Source organism: Apium graveolens, chromosome 5, assembly GCF_009905375.1.
Source record: "Apium graveolens cultivar Ventura chromosome 5, ASM990537v1, whole genome shotgun sequence".
Classification (NCBI taxonomy): domain Eukaryota; kingdom Viridiplantae; phylum Streptophyta; class Magnoliopsida; order Apiales; family Apiaceae; genus Apium; species Apium graveolens.
Window position 1 is genome coordinate 56,172,447 of NC_133651.1, and position 25,140 is coordinate 56,197,586.

The 25,140-nt window shown below is 33.6% G+C and overlaps 3 protein-coding genes across 4 annotated transcripts; 2 read left to right on the top strand and 1 right to left on the bottom strand.

Annotated features, from left to right (window-relative positions):
• Positions 1-9,919: 9,919 nt before the first annotated feature.
• LOC141724045 (ubiquitin-conjugating enzyme E2-17 kDa-like) lies at positions 9,920-16,948 on the top strand. 2 transcript variants are annotated; one of them, XM_074526032.1, is made up of 5 exons: positions 9,920-9,997; positions 10,098-10,180; positions 13,280-13,407; positions 16,093-16,197; positions 16,555-16,948. In XM_074526032.1, exons 2-5 carry the CDS (start codon positions 10,111-10,113, stop codon positions 16,696-16,698), a joined length of 447 nt encoding a protein of 148 aa, XP_074382133.1. In that variant the 5' UTR covers positions 9,920-9,997; positions 10,098-10,110; the 3' UTR covers positions 16,699-16,948. The 2 variants fall into 2 exon arrangements, with proteins under 2 accessions (XP_074382133.1, XP_074382132.1); XM_074526031.1 differs by having other exon boundaries at positions 9,934-9,997; positions 10,089-10,180.
• Positions 16,949-18,756: 1,808 nt separating this feature from the next.
• On the top strand, positions 18,757-20,273 carry LOC141661429 (pathogenesis-related genes transcriptional activator PTI6-like). The gene has a single exon (XM_074468439.1). The coding sequence runs from the start codon at positions 19,145-19,147 to the stop codon at positions 20,012-20,014; it is 870 nt and encodes a 289-aa protein (XP_074324540.1). The 5' UTR covers positions 18,757-19,144; the 3' UTR covers positions 20,015-20,273.
• Positions 20,274-21,856: 1,583 nt separating this feature from the next.
• On the bottom strand, positions 21,857-24,923 carry LOC141724046 (protein CURVATURE THYLAKOID 1A, chloroplastic-like). The gene is made up of 5 exons (XM_074526033.1): positions 24,670-24,923; positions 23,313-23,404; positions 23,071-23,178; positions 22,823-22,894; positions 21,857-22,105 (listed from the first exon to the last, which is right to left on the bottom strand). Exons 1-5 carry the CDS (start codon positions 24,815-24,817, stop codon positions 22,040-22,042), a joined length of 486 nt encoding a protein of 161 aa, XP_074382134.1. The 5' UTR covers positions 24,818-24,923; the 3' UTR covers positions 21,857-22,039.
• Positions 24,924-25,140: the final 217 nt, after the last annotated feature.

The following is a 25,140-nucleotide window of genomic DNA, read 5'->3' on the forward strand; positions in this document are numbered from 1 at the left end:
GTTTCTTCTATAGTTCAAAAAAGAAGAGCAACTCAGGAAAAATGTCTATACAACAACTTTCTTTCCAAGGAAGAACCAAAGAAGGTTGAAGAAGCTTTGTTGGATCCTGATTGGATTTATCTATGCAGGAGGAGCTAAACCAATTTGAAAGAAATAATGTTTGGAAGCTGGTACCCAAGCCTAAAGGAAAGAATCCAATAGACACCAAGTGGGTATTCAGAAACAAGATGGATGAAAATGGCATAGTTGTCAGGAATAAAGCTAGATTGGTTTCCAAAGGCTATTGTCAACAAGAAGGAATAGATTTTGATGAAACATTTGCTCCTGTTGCAAGACTTAAAGCCATCAGAATCTTCTTAGCTTATGCAGCCCATGCCAATTTCAAAGTCTATCAAATGGATGTCAAAAGTGCCTTTCTGAATGGAGATTTTAAGGAAAAAGTTTATGTCAGTCAACCTCCTGGTTTTGAAGATCCAAATTTTCCAGAATATGTCTATTATCTTCTGAAAGCACTTTATGGACTGAAGCAAGCACCTAGAGCCTGGTATGATACTTTATCAAAGTTTCTTTTAGAAAATCACTTCACAAGAGGTACTGTAGATAAAACTTTATTTTTCAGAAATATTAATGGCTCTAGTATACTTGTTCAAATTTATGTAGATGATATTATTTTTGGCTCTACAGATGAGAAACTTTGCAAAAAGTTTTCCAAATTGATGCAAAGTAAGTATGAAATGAGTATGATGGGAGAACTAACTTACTTTCTTGGTTTATAAGTTAAGCAAGTTAGTAATAGAATATTCATTAGTCAAACTAAATATATTTTTGATCTTTTAAAGAAGTTTGATCTAATGGATTGCACATCTGCAAAAACTCCCATGGCCACTGCAACTAAGCTTGAATTAAACACTACTGAAAAGTCTGTGGATATTTCAAGTTATAGAGGCATGGTTGGCTCACTTCTATACTTAACAGCTAGTAGGTCAGATATAATATTTGCTACATATTTATGTGCTAGATTTCAGGCTGATCCTAGAGAATCTCACTTAATAGCTATTAAGAGAATTTTCAGATATCTCAAGGGAATACCAAACCTTGACATTTGGTACCCTAGAGATTCTGGTTTTGATCTAACTGGTTATTCAGATGCAGATTATGCAGGTTGTAGAATTGATAGAAAGAGTACAACAGGAACCTGTCAATTTCTAGGAAACAAGCTTGTGTCCTGGTTCAGTAAAAACCAAAATTCAGTTTCTACTTCTACAGCTGAAGGTGAATATATTGCTGCTGGCAGTTGCTGTGCACAAATTTTATGGATGAGAAATTAATTGCTAGACTATGGTCTGCAAGTTGAGAGGATTCCTATCTTCTGTGATAACACAAGTGCAATTGCCATCACTGAAAATCCAGTACAACATTCAAGGACAAAGCACATAGATATCAAGTACCATTTCATAAGGGAACATGTAATGAATGGTATTGTGGAACTACATTTTGTTCCCAGTGAGAAGCAGCTTGCAGATATCTTTACCAAGCCACTGGATGAATCCACCTTTTCAAGGTTGGTACGTGAGTTATGTATGCTTAATTACTATTAAATCTATCTGAGTTAATTTGCAAGTTGATATGCAGCCAGAAATTTAATTGATTTTTCAGTCTTGGATGAAATTTTGGCTAAGTCAAAATTTACATCTCGATGGATGACCCTTATCCATCGAGTTTGGTCATCCGTCGAAATACAATTTGCTAATAAAAATCAATTACTTTTCTGAAATATTTTATGTCTCGACGGATAACAGTTTATCCTCATCCGTCGAAATGTCTTAATCTCAGCCGTTAATTCCCTGTACATTATCCATCGAGTATACTTACAGTTTGTAAGCATTACACGACAGATAATGGGTGGAATTTTTACAGTTTATTTTTAAAACGGCTATTTTAGGCAATTTCTATTGGTTACTTTATTTTACTTTATTATTTTTATCAGTTATTTTTGAGATAGTATAAAAGCTTATTTCATTGCAATTGTTTTTCTTTTATCATTCTCAAATTCAACTGCTCTAATTGCATTCTTTCTCAAAGCACTTACTCTCCTTCTTCAAGCTCTTACTCTTTAACAATGGCACCGGCTGTAAAGATTATGTCTCAAACTGGGTTTATTTATGAGAAGAACAATTTCACTGCATTAGTGAACAAGGTTATTCAGCAATCGGATGACTATCACAAGATGATGGACTTTGTGAAGAATTGCAAGCTCAATTTTGTCATGCTGGAATCACCCACAATCTTCTGTGAAGTTGTTGAAGAGATGTTGACCACTGCTACCTACCATTCTACAGGTAAGACCATCACTCTAACCATTAAAGGTAAAGAATTCTATATAAATAGTGATGTGATAAAGGCATGTTTCAAAATTCCTGATAACAATGTGACTTCACCACACAATGACACTGATATTATCAATATGCTTAATTCCATGCACTATGCACTTCCGACTACTAAACTGAGTGATATTAGGAGAATGGGTCTTAGGAAGGAGTGGAGTTTCTTGTGTGATGTAGTTACAGAGGTTTTCTCAGGAAAGATCAGTAATTTTGATTCAGTGAATATTTCCATGCTTAACATGCTATACATGCTAGTTACATATAAATTTTATAATTTCAGTGACCTTGTCTTGTTTGAGTTAGGTTTCAAATTAGGGGAGTTAAATAAAAGAGGTAAAAATATGTATTATGCTAGATTTCTCATGTTATTAGCTAACCACCTCTGTGAAGAGATTGTGCTTGAGAACCCAAACAACAAACTGGATTGTTGGGTTCAAGAGAGAAGGCTCATTGCAGATTTGAACAGGGCCAATCATCACAAGGATGTGCCAATGTTCTACTTTCCTGTAATGCAAGCACCTCAGGTAAGTGAGGTAAGTTCATCCATCCCTACAACTATTCCAACCTCCACCATTTCTTTGTGTTCAAGAGTAGCCTATGTTACCCGGACTCGGGTATGGGTGTCGGACACGGGTTCATATCCAAGTGTCGGACTCGGCAATATTCTGAAAAAATTACATGTTTTTGGCCTAAAATAAGTGTCCAAGTGTCTATACCCATGTCCGAGTGTCAAGTGTCCGACACGGGTACTCGAAGCAAAATGAAGAGTCCGGGTAACTAAGAGAGTAGCTATGGCAACTGTACCAATGACCAAACAGTTGCCTACCAAAGCTGCCAAACCTACTATAATTTTAAAATCCAAATCAAAGAAAGCCCCCTCTGGTATCTCCCAAAAGATGCCAGTAGAAAAATCCACTAAAGCCAAAGAGGGGAGTGTGAAGGAGGGTAAGTTAGGTGAGGGAAGGGGTGAACATAAAAGAAACCCAAAGAATAAGGTTGGAGAGTTGAGTGAATCCCAGCCTAGCCACACTACAGTTTCCCAACAAACTGCAGTGCTTAAAAAGGATAAAAGCTCATTTCTAGCTGCATCCTCCCAAAAGGATTTAGCTATTGAACAAAGCTCTCAACCAAGAGCACATGCCAAGAGGGTTAGGGACACAAGCTCACCCCAAACTTATGCCAGAAAGAAGAAATCAAAAACCTCTGGGGATGTACAGGGTACACACACTGTGCAAACTTGTGCTAAAGACACAGTCACTGCACCTTCATAAATTCAGCTTGATGTGGCTCCAATAAGCGTGGAGTCACAACCAAAATCTCTAGTTATAGAAGCACCTTTAACACCAAACTCACCAACAAATTCTCTGGATGTGGATATGATACACACATCAATTCCTGATTCCCCTTCTTTAACTCTGTTGGGGAAGCCAAAATCTAGTGCAAGTGAGCATCATCTTTTAGATGATTTGTTGGCTCACTTGCCAATTCTTTCAGGAACTGTTGTGTCATCTGTGCCTAAAATATCTTCAATAAGCACAGAGTCAACAATAGTTTCTATTCCCAACTCATTCATTTCTACTCTCTCGACGAATATTGCTCATCCGTCGAGTAGTGATTGTATCCCGACGGATAAGCCTAACAGCAGTTATCTGTCGGATAGCAAAACCACTCACTCGATGGATATCATTCATCCGTCGAGTATCTCTGCACAACTTCAAACTTCAATTATCTCAAGTGCAGAAGATTTAGTGGTTGTACAGTCACTCTTAGGATTGAGAGAGAAGAGTGTTTTGAGTGAGAGTCTGGGTTGCTCCCCGGTAAAAGAAGAGGAAATGAGTGAACATCTGCAATCCATTTCTTCAGGATTGGCAAAAGGGAGTGAGAGGAGTCCCACCTTAGTAGGTGAAGGTGAGGGTGTGATGGTGGGAGCCAGGGTGAGACCCTGATGCAACAAAAGAGAGAAAATGAGAGAAATACAGGTTCTGGAACAATATGGATGGATGTCATTGCTAATGAGTCAATGAATGTCCAGGATGCAGACAGGGAAGGACTATCTCAGCATCCTAAAGCTGTTATAGATTCTACTTCTCTTGATGCTGAGGCATTTACTCACCCTGTTCCAGCTTATCAAATTCTAGCTGAACAGGGCAATGACAATGCAGAAAGAATGCTCAATCTGGTGCATACCACCCAGTCTATGCAAAGGGCTAAGGATGTCATCACAACTTTGCCTTCTACAGCTGGTGATGTAGACTATGAGACTGGGGGTTCAGCAGACTTCTTTGGAGATGGGAGTGGGGATAGTGGCGATGAAGCAATGGACATAGGGGGAGAAGTAGGTTCAAGCTCAAGGTCAGGTATGCCATCATGGGCATTCTCAAAGAACTGTGATGAGCATTACTTCAAGACAACCCTGATCCAGTTAATCAATCAGACAAATACTGCTCTTCAAACCACTACCAATACAAGTACCAAGAAGCTCCTTCAGGCACATCTTGCCTCCCTGCAACTTCAGCAAATACAAGGCCTCTAGAATGCTAGAGATGAGGATTCTATGAAGGGTGATATTGAGGAGATGAAGAAGGCTATTTCAGACATGATAGATTCTAAATTTCCAGAAGCTACAATGCTTGACATCAAGAGGCAATTAAGGAAAAATTCTGATCTGTCAACCAAGATAGATGCCTTGGATACAAGAATGTCAGCCATGGAAGCATCTTTGACTACCATTCATATACATCAAGCCCAACAGACTAATCTACTTCAAAAACTGGTGGCAGCTCAAACCCCCTCCACAACTCAACTTGATGATAACAAAAAGAGGGAGAAAGGACCAAGTGAGGGGGAGAAGCTTCAGATACAAATCAGTAAAGTAATTGTGCCTTCAATTACTATCTCAAAGCCACCAGTCACAGATGGTATAGATCTGATTCAAGCAACAGCAGCCAATTTAAAAGTTGCTGAGAAAGAAAAGTTGAGTTTGGTCTACTGGGAGAAGATTGATGAGGAGATTCAAAAAAAGTTTGAACTTGTCAAGGAGCCAGTTAAGTCAGACATCCATCACTCTCAAGTCAAGCAAATTAGTGTGAATGAGATGAGCACGAACTATCTGGAGAGAGGACAATCTTCCTGCATCAAGTCTCCAAAGGCTGAAATGATTCTTAAACCAAGGGCAAACTACTCAAAATCATCTTTGAAGAACCCCTTGGACAATGTGTATGAGACACCCAAGCCTGATGAGAAGAAGCTTCTGTCAAGATCAATTGCCTTCTATAAAGATCCAGCTGATTCAGCTTCTAAAAGGAGGATTGCTAAGATTTTCAAAAATGGGAAAGAAATTTGTGAGTTGGCTGGACATCCTCAATTTGCTCAAGCAAAGAGAGAATAAAAAGCTAGATTGAAGCACGAAAAGAAGCAGGCTGCTCTAGATGCTAAAAAGGCTAAACAAAAGAGAGAGCATATTGCTATCTTGGCCAAGCTACATGCTGTAAACTCATCACAACAAATTCCCTCTCAACCATCTGAAGCTACTGAATCAAGGAAGCAAGTTGAAGAGAAGAAATCTCCAAGAAAGAAGCAATTGGCTAAGAGAACTAAAAGGAAACTGGATATTGTTGACAAGGAATTGGAAGATCAATTTCCTAAGGAATCCACACCAACTATAACTCAAGCAACAAAGCCCTCTGTGGTATTTGAAGACATAAGGGTGGTGAATCCCTACAAGAATATTCATGGTGAACCTATTGTGCCCAAGGATGAGCCAATAGAATGGGAGAACATACCAATTCCAGACTTCAATCTACCAATCCTTAGCAAGCCAAAAAGGACAAAGTCAAGAGCAGTCAAGAAAGTGAAGTTGTCACCTCTAAAATCCAAATCTGTAGTTAAAGCTCAGCCCAAAGTCAATAAGGGAGACTACTTGTACTTGTGTGACATCAAAGAATTTTATGATCTAAACCTCTATCTGGATGAACTAGATGAGGTGAGAGGAATTGATGCATACGGAAACCTACCTGAAAGGTTAGTGTTCAAGTACAAAGGAGGAAAGGAGATTCAGTGGCCACTTCATAGGATTCTTCAAGAAAGCCAAGCTGTACTGATTAAAGTTTATTCATCTTTCAAGAAGAACTTTGGGTTCAATATCACTGCAAGAAGACTAGTATTGAAGAAGATTGAAGAACTAAGGAGTGTTAGAGCTAAAGATGCACTCCCAAATACTCTAATCATCCCATACACAGGGAAAAGAGTGCATCTAAGGCCATACTGGCTGATGGAGTTCATAGATGACAAAGGTGTGAGAAGATTCTTCAGATTAGAAGACCAATTGAGCATCTCCAGCAATGAGACTCTCTTGGAAATGCAAGAAAAGCTAAATATCTCAGAATCTGATGAACTGGAATTCCACAGGCAGCTCCAAAATCAGATTGATGAAAACAACAGAAAGTTTGGAAGAAGATCCAGACCTTCAAGGAACTAGAAAAATCTGCTAAGACTAGAGGAGCATATTGAAAATGACTGTGAGCTAAACTTTGTACATTTTGATTAATTGAAGCACTTTTCAGTTTATCTACTTTTCTTTAAAGCTGTATGTTTAGGGTATTTTGTTATCATCAAGTATCTCTTAATTTATGGCTACAATTCCAGTAGATATAAATTGGGGGAGATTGTTGTGCATATGTTGTGTACTTGATGATTACTTAAACAAAACACCTAAGTAAATTTTACTTAGTGAAATAATGTAGCACTCGACGGATAAGAATTATAGTCCCGACGGATAACTCATTATAGTCCCGACGGATGATGACTTATTATCCATCGAGTGAGTAGCTTATGTAATAATGAGTCTGTAGCACATTTCTGCATACACCTTTGTATAGATTCTGTAGTAGCATATAAGTCATGTTGACTTTAACTAGATATGCAGAATATGTTGATTAATTGTACATAGATGATGTCTTGTAATTCTGCATAAATGAATTGAAGTCAAGTGCCAAAATAGCTACCGACGGATGATTAACAAAGCAGTCGACGGATGATCAAATGGCTATCAACGAATGTTCAATATAGCAGTCGACGAATGATCAAATGGCTATCAATGGATGTTCAATATAGCAGTCGACGGATGATCAATGAAGCCATCAACGGATGATCATAAAATCGACGGATGATCATGCACTCAACGGATAAAGAATTCAAATATCAGTTGACAGTGACAGCATAGTCACATGCGTCGAAGTGTATGCAAATGAAATGAGGAAGCCTATTAACTGGGTAATAGAGAACAAAGTAGCAAAGTATTAGATCCGATAGTTTTTATAATGATCCTGTCTTTTGACTTTGTAATCTTGGTAATATATAAACCAAGAAGTAGCAAATAGAAACATAGATCTGAGATACAACAATAGAGAAACATTTGTAAGCTGAATTCTTAGCATTTCTCTGTATTCTCAGTAGTTCAACATTTGTAAGCAGCTGTGTAACATTACACAGAGTTCTCTCGATATATAATATATATCTCTGGTGGAATCATTCAAATCCACCAGAAAGTTTTTAAAGACTCTTATTTTTAATTACATGTGTTTTGATTCACTTAAGTTTTATTTCGCATTGTGCTAATCAATACACTTATATTTATATTTGAGTTAGAACATTTTATTTCAAGAAAAAGTTTCAAGAATTCCATTCAACCCCTCTTCTGTAATTCTTGTCATATTGTTAAGGGACTGACATAATTAGAGTAAAAGAGTTTTGATGGTTTGGTTTGGTCGTCATGGCTAAAGTATTAATTTACTTTTGAAAAAAAAGGTTGGGAAATAGTGGCTAAAGTAGTAATTTACTTTTGAAAAAAATGGTTGGGAAACAGAGTGTGACGTGCATATATGTTGATAAGCATAAGCCTAAAACTAATATGAAAAAACTAATATTCATTTTAAGTCTTTTTAAATGTATGATTAGTTATTATTCTTTTTAATTGTATCAAATATAGTTCAAAATTATTCTTAATTTGAGAATCACTTTGCAAAAATAAATGAGATTGAAATATATTTCTAAGTATACTTTTAAAAGTATAAATAGCAATTATTCTTTATAATAGTATTAAAACAATTAAAAATGTTATTAATTCAAAGTTAATTTACAAAAAATCGTGAATGGAATTTAAAAATATTATTTTACAATTTTTGCAGGAAAATGAAAAATATTTATATATATAATTTAATACATTTAGAGCGGCTGAAATAATGCATATGGGTGTATATAATTTAAAGATTTTAAATTTATAAAAATATGAAATTTTATGAAAATCTGTATATAACAATAAAAATAACAAAAGGTTAATATTAAAAAACCGTCTATAAATAATTCACAATTTTTAAAATTTTTTATAAAAAAATTATTTCAATATTAAAAAATTATAAATAATATGAATAGATAATTTTCACAATAAACTATAATTGTTTATAATAAATTTATAATATGTAAAATAAGTAAAGTTAAACTATTATAATATATCAAAATATTAATATAAATAAAAATATATAATACATAAATAAATATAAATTCCAGAAAAAATAGAGAATCAAATTAACACGAAAAACGAAAAAATGTAACATGTTTTTACATAAAATATAATAACCATAACATAACCACTACAAAATAAATATAAAAAACTTAAAAATATATTATATATTACTTGACATGTTTAAAAATGTATTATATAAAATATAATTTAGAAAAATATAAATAAGTGAAAGTACTAATAATAAATATGTAAAAATAAATTTTACTACACTATTATTTGGTAAAATAATAATCACCACATAGATATGTTATTGAAAAAGTTTTAAGGTGACTTTAAATTTTTAGTTACAAATTTTACTTACACGTATATTTTCAATATTTATGCTAAAAAAAATAACAATAAATTATTAAATATAATGTAAAATTATACAGAAAGTAGATATTTAGATTTATTGAAATTAACATTTTGCAAAAATATAGTTGTAATAAGTTAACAAATATAAAAAAATCCGAAGTATATTACTTGACATGTTTAAAAGATATGTTACCATTAAAAGTAAATGAAATCAAATTATAAGACTAAATTAATAAATATAGCATTTTTTAAAAGAAAATTTAAAAATATAAAAATATTATAACTAGAAATTATTATTTATAATTGTATTAAAAAACTTAAAAATATTAATAATTAAGAGATGATTTAGAAAAAAATATGAATGAAATTTAAAATATTATTGTACAATTTTGCATGAAATTGAAAAATATTTACATATAATATTATATATTTAGAGCGGCTGAAATAGTGTATATATATAATTTGAAGATTTTAAATTTAGAAAAATATGAAATTTCAATAAAAATATGTATGTAACAATAAAAACAACAAAAATTTTATATTAAAATTATTTGTATAAATATAATTTCACAATTTTTCTTAATAAATTTTTATAAAAAATTATTTCATTATTAAAAAATTATAAATAATATGATAAACTTTATTGCAGGCTAGTAATAACAATAACAACTGGTACATAAAATCAGAAAATTTAAAGGGGTGGACTTTCTTCAATCCCCCATCTCTCGTTCCTCATCAGGTTAGTTTCTCCCCTGGTAATAACATTTTTATTATTATTTTCTCCTATCTTAATTTATTCAAATTATTGTTAGAAATATAAAATCGTGCAGATCTTGTAGATTTGTTTGCTGGATGGCTTCTAAACGGATTTTAAAGGAGCTCAAGGATCTTCAGAAGGATCCACCTGTCTCGTGTAGCGCTGGTATATCTTTATGTTCTTTTCCAATTGTTTGCTTTAGCTGTATTGAATGATTTGTGTTGTTAGTGTTTCCGATCTGTATCGTATATATGCCTAATTTGGCTGTTAGGGTTGTTTGTTTGATTTTAACAGATAATTATATTCTGATCATGTATAGGTGTTAGTTAGGTTGAAATGTTGTTGTAGTTGCCGAAAGTTTTGAGTGATTTGTTTGCGATTTTAGGTCAGTTCAGTTTTGGGAGCTCTGTTTTTCTTTAATTGTTGTTTATTTTTATTTAATATAAAGAATAAATGTTTAATTTGTGATAACTATAGTGTAAGATGTGATGGATTGCAAGGGCTGCTATATAGTTTAGATTTAAGCGGAGGCTGACTTTAAGATGTTCGTTTTTTATTGCTTCTGTTTTCAGTGTGGCTGAGATGTTATATCTTGATTTTGGGTTGGTTGATTTAGTTGGTCAGGGAAATTTGTTGTAATAAAATAGCTCATACCTCTTCTATTCCATTGAGAGGTGTTAGGCTCTGTCGAATTTAAACTCTTAATCCTCTCTCATTCAGTCACGTTTCAAGAACCCTAGTTCTTATATAATTGCTAAAATCCTTTTTCAAAGTGATTTTAAATTATGTCAGAAATCTCTTATTTTGATACTAATTTTAAACACCTGCAATGAGTTTGATTAAGTGTTCAGCTTTTAGGGAGCCTTGTTTTTTGTATTGAACTAGAGATTTAAGCAGGGAAAAGTGCCTTATATTCCAGTTTGCGCATCAGATCATCAATTCCTACGAATTGTGACCTAGCAGTTTTTACTAGGAAAAAGAACGGGGAACGAAGAAAAGAAAAAAAAGAAGACTGATATAATTAAGAGGCACGATGAAAGAGAACATGAAGGAACAAAGAAGGTGCCTTGTTTAACGTGATAGCTGTTTGACAATGGTCAATGATATATATGTGGATTGTGTGTATACCATTTTCAAATCAAAACATTAAATTTCAAATTAAAAAATAAAAATATACTAATAAATTTTTTTTAAAAGCTCAATATCTCCGTTTTAGCAATATAGAAAAATAGTAGAAGTTACAATGTAAATTTTAAAATTATTACTTCAAAATTTAAGATTTTGTGACAATAGAAATTATTTTGTTAGTTATCTTTCAAATTTGTACTTGTTTTATAGATTAGTAGTATAGAAAACAATAAATGTGAGTTAAAATTAATGATTGAAATAATAACTTTTAAACGAGAAGAATTCTTTAACTTGTATTTAGTATTCCAAATGAATTGTGAAACCATATTCAAAATTTTAGTCATAATATTATTCTAAAAATGTATTAAGATTTTGAAAAAACTATCTTACCTATTCGTTCTAACATTCCCCAGTGTTCTATTGTAACCAGTGTTCTATTGTAACCGATTCGTCAAGTTTCCCTTTAACGTATACATTCTTGTAACCCATTTCAATCATTCGCCGTCCTATGTAACGTCGGATATTCCAAAAGCACTAGTTAAAGAGGTTTAAGTGCCCGTTTGAGAACTTGGATTTCGTTTGAAATTCTAGATTTGACCAAATAACATGTTTGTTTAAGTAAAAGAATTTAGATTTGGATTTCATTTAAAATTCCAGGCATTCAGATTTTACTACAAATCCGAGAATTTGAAATGACAACTGAAATTATGTCATTGGAAATCTATTATTTCAAATGAAATGCATGTTCCTAAACATGGCATAAAGGAATCCTATTTGGGACAAATGAGAGGCTCGATTGAGGACAAAATGTTTAGATGCAATTATTGTTTAATTGTGGACAATTAATTTTGAAAATGAGGAGGATAATGCAGGGGCATTGGGCAAAACTACAAGGCATATAGTCAGCTTACTTACCAACTTTGGGTGATTTATTGGATTGGGTTAATTATTATTTAAATACTAGGCAGATTTTGGCCTGCAAGAGACAAAACAATTGAGATTCAACGTGGTTTGACAAGCCTACATCGAGAAGAGTACTAACTTTGAGATTATAAATTCAGGTACTGGCGCTGAATTCTAACTCAAATGGAGTCTTATCTTATTATTTTGCCTCTAATTCACAAACGTGTTTCTTTTCAAAACCTCCTGCACTTCATTATTCTCCCTCCCACAAGTGACAACCCAAACAACACTGGTGCTACAGAACCCAGTGGGACCACCTTCGAGGGCAATATTCTAACCTGAAGTGTTTCTTTTAAAACACCTTTTTGTATTATACTTATTATTATGCGTCTAATTCACTAAAGTGTGTGGGCACGATGACCTTCTATCCCGATGCTTCTTGAGAACTAGCTCAGTTTAGAAAGTTGTTTAACATATGTGTATAATAGGAATGATGGATGAAAATTAGTGTAAATAAGTTGAAGTGATGTAGCCTATACGTGGTATGATGCCAATGTTTATGTGGAAGCTATCTTAATCCTTGTGCTTAGATCCCACAAATTTGTATTGTAATAATGGAGACAAAAATCAACAATATAACAGTAAAAGAGATAAGAAATTGTATGTGGTTGTCAAGCCTACATCTATAAGAACAACTTCACTAGATAAAAGAGATTACAATTTCAAATCCGTCTATTATAACTATTATGTATTCAATAGAGACTAGAGTGTTTTTTTCAAAACCTCCCCCATTATCACAATTCAGTCAGAACTTTTTATCTCCCTCTCATAGCCGCAACGCCTCACAACCTGATACATAGATCCCCACGGTCGACCACTTCTTTGGGCTGCAGTTTGACCTAATAATGCCTGAAGTAATAGTTTAGACAGACGGACCTTCTATTCAGACTTGTCTTGAAAGCTCACCAAACTGTTAAGAGATGCAAGAGAAGAGAAAAGCGTAGAATATTTAATGAGTGGTTGGGTATGTATATGAAATGATGGGTAGCAATGAGTGTAAAAATGTTGAAGAAATTAGTGCTGAGAAAAGGAGTAGTTGGGAATATGTAGCCCAGACGTGGCCACACAAATGCCACTGATATAACATGTTTAACATTATGTTCTTTTAATATTTTGAAATGTTTATTGTCCAGTTCCTTATGAGAACACTAATGATGTAAGTTTTTTAAACAGGTCCGGTTGCCGAAGATATGTTTCACTGGCAAGCTACAATAATGGGACCTCCTGACAGTCCATATGCTGGAGGAGTTTTCTTAGTTACTATCCATTTTCCACCAGACTATCCATTTAAGCCTCCAAAGGTATCTCATGAAATAAAAATTATCTAGTTTCTAGTAGCATCAAGTGCCTGCTTAGTTTTATTACTACTTTTTCAATTTTCCCTCCCAATTTAAAGTCTTATGAAAATGATTATAGAGGGTTATAAGTTAATTTATCTGAATATCTGCTTTCAGCAATTGTTTGAATATCAGGAAGATAAATGCTTTTTCTCTAATATACTATTTTCGTCGCAGAAGTTGCTTGATCCTGGATCAGGAATGACATGTCTTTGTGTAGGAGTTTGACCCTTATCTCTTAAAGTTAACAAATTAAATTTGTATAATAGAGCAAATAAGATAATGATAGTGAATATGAAAAGAAATCACAACATTATTATGACTGAATTGACTTGGTAAAAATCACAGGGAAACTCCAGTTTGATGGATCTTAGTTGCATTATAGCATAATTAAAATCCCCTTAAATTCGCTCTAGGTTAGTTGTGTAAATGAGGTTTGAGGTTAATACCAAGTATAATGTGGTGCTTGTGCTTCACTACTGAGTTTAAAGCGGCTGCACAAGACAAGTTCTGTCGTGACTTCAAAAAAAGTGGTTCAATTATTATAAATCTTTTTTGTATGTATGAGTTGTGCCAATACAAATGCACTAGCTACAAATGCGTATTTACTCACTTATGAGTCTAAAAAAACAGTCGATGTTTACAATCTCGTAATTACTCCCTCCTTCCCACTATAGTAGTCTCTTTTGTTAGAATTTTTTTCACATAATACTTGTCCATTTCCAACTTCTGAAGCAAATATGTGGTCAATTTTCCTAAATTACCCTTTTTGAAAATTTTATAACAATTAATGAGAGGTGAGTATGAGTCTAGAGTAACTTATATTTTTATAGACTCAATGCATTTATGAGGGGTATAGGTGGAATAACATCACCAAATTATTGTTTTCCTAATAAGCATAATTTTTCCAAAAGAGACTTGTATTGTGGGATGGAGGGAGTACATGTTTACATAATGGAAGTAAGAACTAGAGTCTATTTCATTCAAGTGCAGGTTCTCTTTACTATAGAGTAGAAGAGTAGGTAAAGTCTAGCGGTTTACGTACCCTCCCTGAACCCTATTGTACGAGCGGGATGTACCGGGTATGTTTGGTTTTAAAGTAGGAACTGGATAACATGTGTATTTGTACATAAACATATATGCAACAGACCAGTGAGTTACTTGTTATCATATGTTTTGTTACATGAACTCGTATGCAAAATTATATAAATTGTGAATATGGGGTCTCTGTTTTATTTTTTGGACATGGAAACAAGGACGTGACATAATTTATTAATGAATAAAGTATATTAGATAAAGTTCCATGGCAAAAGTTAAAAGTAAAACTCTGATGAAATTGAAAGATGGTTTGCTTTAAAAAATTTCAAATAAGATGTTTTATCCGTTTTTTGTTATTTTTTCTGCCAATATATCTTCTCATCTTTTTATAATTGCATTTTTCAAGTTCATCTCACATGTGGCCTTTCTGTTAGTTGCTCAAGTGTCTGCGTTTCAGTCAAAGAATCTAACACAGTATATGTGGTGTTTGAGTGTCAGATCTCATGGCCTAAACCAATCAGTCAAAGCAACAAAAGAAAAGTATATGTGAATGGCATATAAATATGCCCCCTCTATTTTAAAATAGTAGTCCTTTTTTTAACTTTCAGTCAAATTGACCACACTAGACCGAAAGGTAGTATACCACTTTGGCCTGTCAACCTGCGGAGAAAAAGGTAGTATACCTCTTTTTTCTTGTTTTTTTGTGGCCGGCGGATAAAAGGTAGTAAACCTTTTTCAATAGAATATTTTGTAGATCAGCTGGGCGCTAACTCTATAATTTGGTTGGAGACCGGTGTTCGAATCTTATTGGGATAATGGGGTATTTGTTTATGTTACTATTCTCTTTGTTTTACAACTTCCGACCAGTATCTTCATAATTGTACATGCATCTTGTAGTTCTATTTTGGTTTTACCTTGTAAAATTTTCCATTAAATTTATTTTTACAAGTTTAAAAAAATATTAATACCTTTAACTATCATACAGTTAATTAATTTTCTAATAACATAATGACGTGTTACTTTTATATTTATCTTTTTGTTCTTCAATTCCTTTTAAATGTAATAATATTTTTAAAAATATTATTATGTAAAGCAGACCCTCCTAAAATTATATTCTCTGTCCGTAACTGGCCATAGAGTTTGTAAAATTCCTATGGGTTTTTTTACTTGTCTTTTAAGGTAAACATATTTTCTTGCTAACAATTAACTCGAGACGGGTTATTGAATTTAAATTATCTCTTGATGAGGAATCTTATTATAAACAAGAAAGAGTTAATTTTCAGAATATTGGTAATCTATAGTAGTACACACTTCGGCTATGAGTTTCATTGTAACAAGACCAACCGTTTATGTGCCTTAGTCCGTTAAGGTTTTATTCTCTGCATTTGTACGTTGTACCACTGTTTCATTAGACTTGTTTTTTGGAATATTTTTTAATATTGAATTGAGTCTTCTTCGTTGATAAGTTGCAATCCGTAGTTTTTTGTCTTTTCTGTGGTTGGGAAACACTTGAGGTAGTGAATTATCTGTGGTTAATCCACCCAGTTTTATCATTGTTCTTGTTTCTACTTCGTATATTCATCATTACAAGTTCTGTCCTGGGTTTCACAGGTTGCTTTTAGGACAAAGGTATTCCATCCAAATATTAATAGCAATGGCAGTATTTGCCTTGACATATTGAAGGAGCAGTGGAGTCCGGCTCTAACTATATCAAAGGTGATTTTTTCTTTCATAATGTTGTGTGTCATCTAATGAGTTTTTCGGTTATTGTGTTACTTATAAAAAGAAAATATATCAGACATCTGCTTGATATTTGTTTCGGTTATTTGTTTTTCGGTTATTGTTGTTTTGGTTAAGAATCACTCAGGGTGTTTGATAGTGACTAGTGACTACTACTTACCAAAAATACTTATTTTCCATTTAGCGAAGTGGGTAATGGACTATTTGTGCAGATTGAACCATATAAAATGAACTACTGCATCACTTTACATATTCAACTATAAGAAGGTTCAGATGTTTTGATCACAGATATCTAAGTTTAAATAATAAAGTACTTGATTTCCATTTTATCAGGTGTTACTTTCTATTTGTTCACTTTTGACGGACCCCAATCCCGACGACCCTTTGGTGCCAGAAATTGCCCATATGTACAAAACCGACCGCTCCAAGTACGAGACAACTGCAAGGAGCTGGACCCAGAAGTATGCCATGGGCTAATGTGATGATTTACTAGGATGATTCCCAGAAATCCAGTGATATCTCTATGTATAAATTGGTGTGCCCTCCACCTTCCCAGTTAAGGAATTGAAACTTCAACTAGGACTTGAATTTTATCTTCAAAAGTACAGAAATTATGGTTTAGATTGCTTCTTTTAAATTAAGTCGCCCGAAATTATTGTTTCTGTGATCATTATATGTTATGAGTTTGTTACCCACTCTGTTTTAAATATGCATACCAATTTGTCAAGGCATGAAGTGTTGTGTGTATTTTGTTGCTGCCTTCTGGTAAGCATCATTTATTCGTGCAAAATTTTTATGGTTAACAAGAAAATCTATAATTGTCTTTTATATTTTTACATGTCTTTTTATTGTCTGCACGTAATGTGGAGGGTAAGTTGTAGCATTTGATCGCCAGGCCATCAAACTAGAACTTCTGCAACGAAAGTGCGTCGTCACAGGAAAAAAGAGAGAGTAGATATTTTAGGACAATACCGTTTAAAATAATACTAGGTCCATTCTACGCTAACCCAAACAATGGTTTGGGCCCCAGTATATCTCTTTACTTATTTTATTTTATATTATTAAAAATAAATTATGTGCATTAAAATAAAAAAAAAGTTGATGGTGAGAAAATGTTTTCTTATAAATTTATTAATAAAATAATAGTGAAAAGTGCCCAGTAGCTCTTAGAATTGAAGAGTGAGAAGAAATTTTTTTCTATTTTTTTGCGGAAATTCAGAACATATTTTATTAATAAATTGAAAGAGACTTACTAATTGATTATACAATTAGGTTGAAAAATTAATAAATAAATTATATAATTAACTGTTGTAATTCTGAATTGCTTAACTAACTGAATATAAATATTTTAAAAATAAAAAATAAACTCGTCCAATTTGAAGTGAAGTGCCTCAACAAAGAAATCGTTGGGGAGGCTCTAAACCTCCTTAGTTGAGGAGTTGGGATTAGGTAGTTGAGTTCAACACCTTGGTTCGTTTTTTGGGGGCTAAATAGTTTAAACCCCTTGTTGACTCAATTAAAAATATGATTAATTTAATCCTTGTACACCAAGCAATGAACCAAACATAACAATTAAAAAGGGAGTATCCAGGTGAACTCTCTCCATACAGATTTATTTTCCTGTTTTATTTTTGCCGGTTGACATATTTTCTCTTTACACAAAGATAATAAATCTCTTGTTTATCTTAATAATAATATTCTACTGAAGTTTACATAATTCCAAATTAGTATTTTATTTATTTATTTTTGTAATAGTATACCGGTATTCTTTGTATTTCTTTTATGTATTTTTTTTATAATTAACATTATTGCACTTCTTTGTCTTTGACAATATTCAATTTTTTTACATCCCGTATTAAGAAGTGCCCGATATATTCTTAGCATCGGTTAATAATTTAAAAATATTGATTCATAAAAGCGCTTCCCTATTGTAATTTGTAAAGTCATGATTCATGAAGGTGTTGCATTTTCAGCACAAGACATCCCTTTTTATGTGTGCTGGTAGGTTTTTCATCCAAATTGGTCACTGTGCGTTGTGTCACAACTTCAACTTATCTTCAATTTCTTCATAAAATCCATTAGTTCTTAAATCCCTTTTATTTATCCCCAAAATTATAAAGATACTGTAAATTATAAATGTGGAAGAAAGAATCAAACTTTACACTTACATGCATATAATAATAAGCGAAAGAAACTCATTTTTTTCCATTGAATAATTATGATTTTCGAGGTCAATTGTAATTTAAGCATATTTTTTTTGGGAGTTTTCGATTCTCCACCATTAAATACCATGGGGTCTTTTAAATTAATTCAAGAAAATTATAAATCGGAGTCAGATATTCAAATATCAGTTTTAATAAAAATGCACATCTCTGTTCGTCTTTTTATTATTTTGAATTTTCATTTTTAATTGGAATCATAATATGGATGGTAATCAATCAAAGAGTCATTAAAAATGAGGAAAATATATGACAAACAAGGGAAATGTTACAATATACCGAAAATGATATGATTCAAATGTTCGGGAGTTCCTCTATTCAATCCTTTGAAAAGTAGTCCCCAAGTAATTCCATATATACACACTAGTAATTGAATTATAAAAATCTGAAAAAATAAAATAAAAAATACATTGTACTCCGTACCAATAATATAAAGGATTCAAAATGAAAAGTGTTCCCCAAGTAAATGACCAGATATTATTTTTGTCCTATAAATTAGTTCTAATCTTTTAACTTCTCCCCTTACTTCACTCCTTGAATCTCTATCTATTTTGTTTTAAGTAAATTTCAAACTCGATTTTAATTGATTTAGACTGTTATATATTCACCCCCCTACTTTATTTTTTTACAGTTACTCTTTCACTAACTCTTAAAAACAGTAATTAAAATCTCATTCATTTTTCTTTTAAGATTCCACCGGAAAAATGAACCACTCAAACGATTTGTCCCCGGTGACTTACAAAGTTCACCGGACTTTCACCTCAAAACAGCTTTCCTCGCCGGCGGCGAAGTGGGGTCCACAGAATCTTTCTCGGGTCGTTCGGATTGTCTGCACTGACTCGGATGCCACTGATTCTTCGAGTGATGATGATGTACAAAATGAATACATGACTCGCCGGAAAATCAAGAAAAAGTATATAAGTGAGATAAAGATCGGAGCTTTCTCGGAGAAATCGCCGGAAACATTAAAAGGGGTTGTTAAGAAAAAGAAAACAGAGAGGCACGCCAAGCCAAATGTGAAAAAACTGGTCCCACCAAACTGTCCCAAATATCGAGGTGTACGGTGGCGTCCATGGGGCAAATGGGCAGCTGAGATACGCGATAGTTCTCGTGGTGGTAGAATATGGTTAGGTACATATGATACAGCAGAGGAAGCTGCATTTGTATATGATAAAGCTGCTCTTGAAATCAGAGGTGCAAATGCTTTAACAAATTTTTTGAAGTTGCCGGAAAATATTCCGGCGCCGGAAGTAGTGCCGGAGGTGGAGTGTAAGATAGAAGAAACTGAGGTGGAATCTCCCACTTCAGTTTTTAGGTTCAGGGGTAAGAGTGAAGTGATGAATAGTGACTGGAAACCGGCTGAAGAGGTTGATTTAAAAGATGGAATATGGGGATTGGATGATTTTGAGTCATGTTATTTGAGTGCATCCTCGCCGTTGGTTTATGGAGAGATGATGAGTGTGGTTGAAGATGGGAGGTGTTTGGATGATGAAGAGAGTGTTTCATTTGATTTTGTCAAGGATTTCAAGTCTTGTGCATGGGATGATGTTGAAGATTTGTTTGGTGATTCCTAGTCATTTGTATGGAATAAAGTTAATGCCCAACTATAGGAGTATAAGATAATATGGTTTGCAGATATTAGAGGAGGGGTGAAGTTTTTAGTATATTATCAAATATGTATATATAATTATATTAGTTGGTAATCTACCATGATTATTGGTTTAAAAGTTGCTATGTTGGTGCAATTTTAGCATGTGATAAATGTACTTATAAGATCAATGGAAATGCTTATGAAAAAGTAAGGGGGGGACATGATCAAATTATGGTTGGGCTATTTAAGGGTTTTAATAAAACGTGTGTCTAGTCCTCTAGTGTGAGCTTAAAAACCAGTTATTCATTTTATTTGGAGCTCTATTCTTGTCTCCTTTATGGGATTGGGCTTGCAGAGTTCAAGTGATGATTTAGCCAAACATTTAAGCAGAAGAAAAAGGAGGATTTGAATGAATCAATCAAATTCTTAAAACTTGTGTTCATGTCAACAGTTTGATGTGTGCCCCCCCCGCCCCCCCTATCACAACATACATTTTATGTACTCCCTCGGTCTATTTCTAGATTTTTATACAAACCTGAAAAATTGAAAGATATATTCATACTAACGACTACTTTAGAGGAGCCGTTAATAGCGGAGGATGTAGTATATGTACTAGGGACGGAGCGAGAATCCCGATTTTGGGGCGGCGGAATTTTTTTCCGAGTAACTAATATATATATTTAATTTAATATATATTAAATAAATTAATAAATATTATTTTTAAAATTTTAATGTACAAAATATACCTGAATTTGTGTATCTAAATTCGTAACTATTGTAAATATCACTAATATTAGTACTAAATTCATAAAATTTATATATTTTTGAGGGGCGAACATTCAAAATAATTTTTTTTTACTACTAAATATATAAATATATAAATTTTTTTCATAAATTTTAATACTAATTTCACGACTATACAGGAGTTTGGGGCCCGGCGGCCACCCCCTGCCTCCGTCCCTGTATGTACTGATGTTTTAAAGTAATTATAAAGGATTTTCAAACTTTCTGTTGTGCCCTATATTAAGTGTACACTGTACAGTAATATCATATAATGCATGCTATGGAGTTTGTAATTATGCTATATACATGCAGTAGTTCGAACTATCAACCAATCTACTATTCAGAGATTGCATGAAGCAGGACACATGTTTTGTTGGTCAATTGTATTGGTCTGAGAAGCAGGCAGTATATGAGAGGTAGAGGTCCATAAGGACCATGACCATCACAGTTGTTTGAATGTAGGCTCAGTTACACTGAGTGATTACTACGTATGAGCAAGCAACTTGTATACTACTCACAGATGTATGTCTGTGTGTGTGTGTTCCTTGCAACTTTCAGGCAGCCTTACAGGTAATCGTTTGTTTGGTTTCCAAATTTAAAGGGCTCATGGACAGAGTTGATTTCACTAACATGCATGGGGTCACATTGCCCATTTGTAAATTCCAGTCAACATCATGCTGAGTTTTTACTGCAAAGGTAGAAATGATATTTTCAGAATGTTATCTACTTTAATTTTTACTATGCACTACAGTCTAAAGACTGGACTATCTGGGAGTGAATAAATCTGCTAAAATCTTTTTATACGAGATCAGTATAGATTGACAAAACAATTGTTTTTGACAACTCAGGTGATATCTGAGTGTGTTTTGATCATCAAATATTAAATCAATTCAAATTTTCTAAGCAGGCCACAAAAGGATAATGAGTAACAATCCTTACATGCTTCTTACAACCTACTTGTGTTTTGCAAGATTAAGAATATATTTTTGACAACCATGAAATACTTCACTTGCTGATTGCTCCTACTATCAGAAGAGGCTAATTATAAATAACAAACTAGGTGGAATTTCAAATATGTTTAAATGCTGCAGAAAACGAGTTCTATGCGATTACCAAGCTTCCTTTACGCATCAAGATTTCTAGGAAAACATATGAAAGCTATACAACTATACAAGAGCAAATGCCTCTTGTACATATATTTATAGTTATGACAAATCTTCAAAAATTATTCAGTCCCTGCAATCTTCTTCTTCAATGATTCGATGTCTGTTGCTAGCTCCTTTCTACTTGACTGAGAAAAGATAACGGAAAATTTTCATATTACATCACGTCTCAAAACTATGTCCCGTTAGAACAGAATCACTCATGTAATCACAGAGCAAGATAAAAAAGGTGCTTAGAGATAATGTTTTAAACACCTGAAGAAATAGATTGAAGTCTCAATAGGACAATCTAATAAAAAATGATGATTATAAGGTACGTTATTTTCCAATGTTCACAAGACATTACGAAAAACATGCTAATAGCGGAACAGAAGCGTATTCTAAGATATAACATTGAAACAGTTGCTTGAAAAATCATCAAATGACTTAACTGAGATAATACGATGTCCTAAATGAAGTAAGCGCTATTCAGGTGATACTTCCTAGCTCCTACTACAGTATAATCAATTCATTAGTAGCTCTCACTTACGAACATGGCAACTCCTATAGGTTGTGCATAAGCAATAGCCGCAGACCTAATTAAGCCAGTAAGCACAATACACATATATATATTTTATTCGCTAACAGGGTCCAATATGTATGTCCATGTAGCTTATAAATCAGGCAACATGAATCTCAGTAGCTATAAGCCAATAGATTTATAAATGATATGAACCTCCTCATTTGCATTTAATCCATGTCAGGAAATTAGCTGGAAATGATATGAGCAAGCAGTCTAATATGGTACCATTTAACTCGAGCTAAATCCCGGGAAACCATGTGTGAGGTATAGTTCAATATTTTACCTTGAATAGAAGGTATCTATAGACAAACCATCCGCTGTACCCAAGACCCACCAACTCCATGATCTTCGGAAGCTAATATACAGAAGAAATTCAGGAAAGAAATCACTACGCAGATCAAGATCACGAAAAATACTTATCTTTACAGAAATTAATTATGCCGGAATAAGATGCTTCATTTAAGAAATGAACTTTCTTTTGCTAAATAAACACTAGGAAACCACAAGGATTAGTCATATTAGAATAGTTACCAAGGGGACTGAGTTGACGGCACCAATAAGTATGGACGATATCCAGAGTCCTACCAGCGCTCCACCACCATAGAGAAGTACAGTAGATTTGTTTTCAACTGCATCCCACTGCAAACATATATAGGTAAACAGTGAACATTTTTAGTAACATGTTACTTGAAATGTATAGAAATTGTGGGAAAAAAAAGAGAATGCTGCCATATTTTCATAGTAAGCCATTTTCTTAGTGGCCTCTGCTTAACCTTTTCTTTAATATCTGTGAAAACTTCCCCACTATCAATAGTCTCTTCTGTGGACGAGGCCTTAATCTGGAACCGAGATGAATTCCTGGACACTTAACGCAGAATAAAAGAAAACCATAAGTTTAAGTGTATGCATTACAGAAGGCTAAATTGCACATATAACATCTACAACTTAACATCTTTGAGGTTACATGATTCATATGTGCTTTGAAATCATTAGCACATATTACTCCAGTAGGATTTGGTTTAAAAATTTGTAAGTTCATGCAGCTCTTTGAAACAATCTTATTTCTTGCATGTGCAAATTTCTTTTTTCATGAAATGTTTGGTGGAAAAATTGACTTTATGTCATCATCCAGTTTGCACACAAGTCAGTGTAGTGAAAGTACAGAGCCCCAAGTTCCATCGTTAATATACCAGCTAGGACAGTAATACAGGAAGTCCAGAAAAATGGCAAGTGATTGCTCCAAAAAGGAACATAGTATATAACATAGCAAAAATTTCAGGAAATGATATTACATCAGAAGGAGGTCATCTGAATGCAGCGGCAAAGCCAGAGCTAGAAAAGAGATGCGGGGGCTAAAATAGATGAAAACTTTATAACTAATATATTTCTTTAAAATTTTTGTTTTAATGGGGAAAAACAGATTTTATTCAGTACTTGCGTTAAATTTTTTCTAAATATAAGTAGTAAATTCTTTTTGTCTTAGTGGGGGTTTTAGACCCCCAATAGCCTCTATGTAGTTGCGCCACTGTCTGTACGGTTTTGAAGGTTTTGAAATATTAAGTTTTTTTGCCTTTCAAGTTCAGTTCTTGGCACTTCCAGAAAATTACATAATTTAATTCGAAAGCTAATTTGACAAGATGAAAGCTACTTAAGTAGATTTCCAACTAGATATACTTCACAGTTTTAAGTGCCTGGTTGAAAGGATTGAGCTAATGACAATAATCATCATACGTTCATAAAAACCAATTGAATTATGCAAGTCGAAGTGTACTGTAACGAGACTGACAAACCAAATGAACATAGCCTGTGAGGCTGCGAGTGACAATGCTACAAGTTCTCTCATTTTCCAATATACTCTCCCCCACGCAAATGTAATGATGTATGACTAAAATAGTAAAATGTTAATCAGAGCCCAACAACCAAAAGCGAACAAGAGCTGGGCCAAAAATATCAAAAGCTAGCATTCATGTATAAAAATATGGGTTTAGTATAAATGTGAATTAGAACCCCGTAAACCGAATTTGGCTAGAAGGGCTGTGAACTTCAAGGCCCCTCTCTCTCAGTAAAGAGTAGTGACATAAACATGATTAATTAGCATAACATGACTAACAAAAAGTTGCTACAAAGTACCTGAAATTCCTTTAAATGAAGTTGAAAAGGCCGGTGATTTAGAGAATTTAGGTGGAAGGCAAGGCAATGAGGAGCATGTAGGCAAGCGAGATATAATGACGGCGGTGGCCGCCATGCAACTGGAAGCTGCCACCGTAAATGCCGTCATAATGTTGTAGAAATACAACTGGCCACCCAACCAAATTCTTATCACTCTCTGTTGGCTGCCTCTCGTTTTTATCGCTTATATAAGACTCCGTGTTTTCTCTTTGTTCTTCGTTCAGACTACATTTTATTTCACATGTAGGAGGTTTCCTATGTTTCACAACCTGACACGTGGAGCAGTGGATGTTTCTAATTGGTTGGTTTCCTATCTTTAAAGCTCGCGGTTGGTATTCTTCATTTCCCCCCTGCTAAATTCTCATCGTACAAATTAGAGGTGAGATCCTTGACAAAATATGTTTTGTCAAGAAAAATATAGGAGTATATAAG

Excerpts from the sequence above, each read along its gene's own strand:
- LOC141724045 (XM_074526032.1), top strand. The coding sequence starts at position 10,111 with ATGGCTTCTAAACGGATTTTAAAGGAGCTCAAGGATCTTCAGAAGGAT. Across the intron at positions 10,181-13,279 it reads ACCTGTCTCGTGTAGCGCTG|GTCCGGTTGCCGAAGATATG; the intron begins GTATATCTTTAT and ends TTTTTTAAACAG. Across the intron at positions 13,408-16,092 it reads ATCCATTTAAGCCTCCAAAG|GTTGCTTTTAGGACAAAGGT; the intron begins GTATCTCATGAA and ends TGGGTTTCACAG.
- LOC141661429 (XM_074468439.1), top strand. The coding sequence starts at position 19,145 with ATGAACCACTCAAACGATTTGTCCCCGGTGACTTACAAAGTTCACCGG.
- LOC141724046 (XM_074526033.1), bottom strand. The coding sequence starts at position 24,817 with ATGACGGCATTTACGGTGGCAGCTTCCAGTTGCATGGCGGCCACCGCC. Across the intron at positions 23,405-24,669 it reads TTCATTTAAAGGAATTTCAG|TGTCCAGGAATTCATCTCGG; the intron begins GTACTTTGTAGC and ends TTCTGCGTTAAG. Across the intron at positions 22,106-22,822 it reads ATAGATACCTTCTATTCAAG|TCAAGTAGAAAGGAGCTAGC; the intron begins GTAAAATATTGA and ends ATCTTTTCTCAG.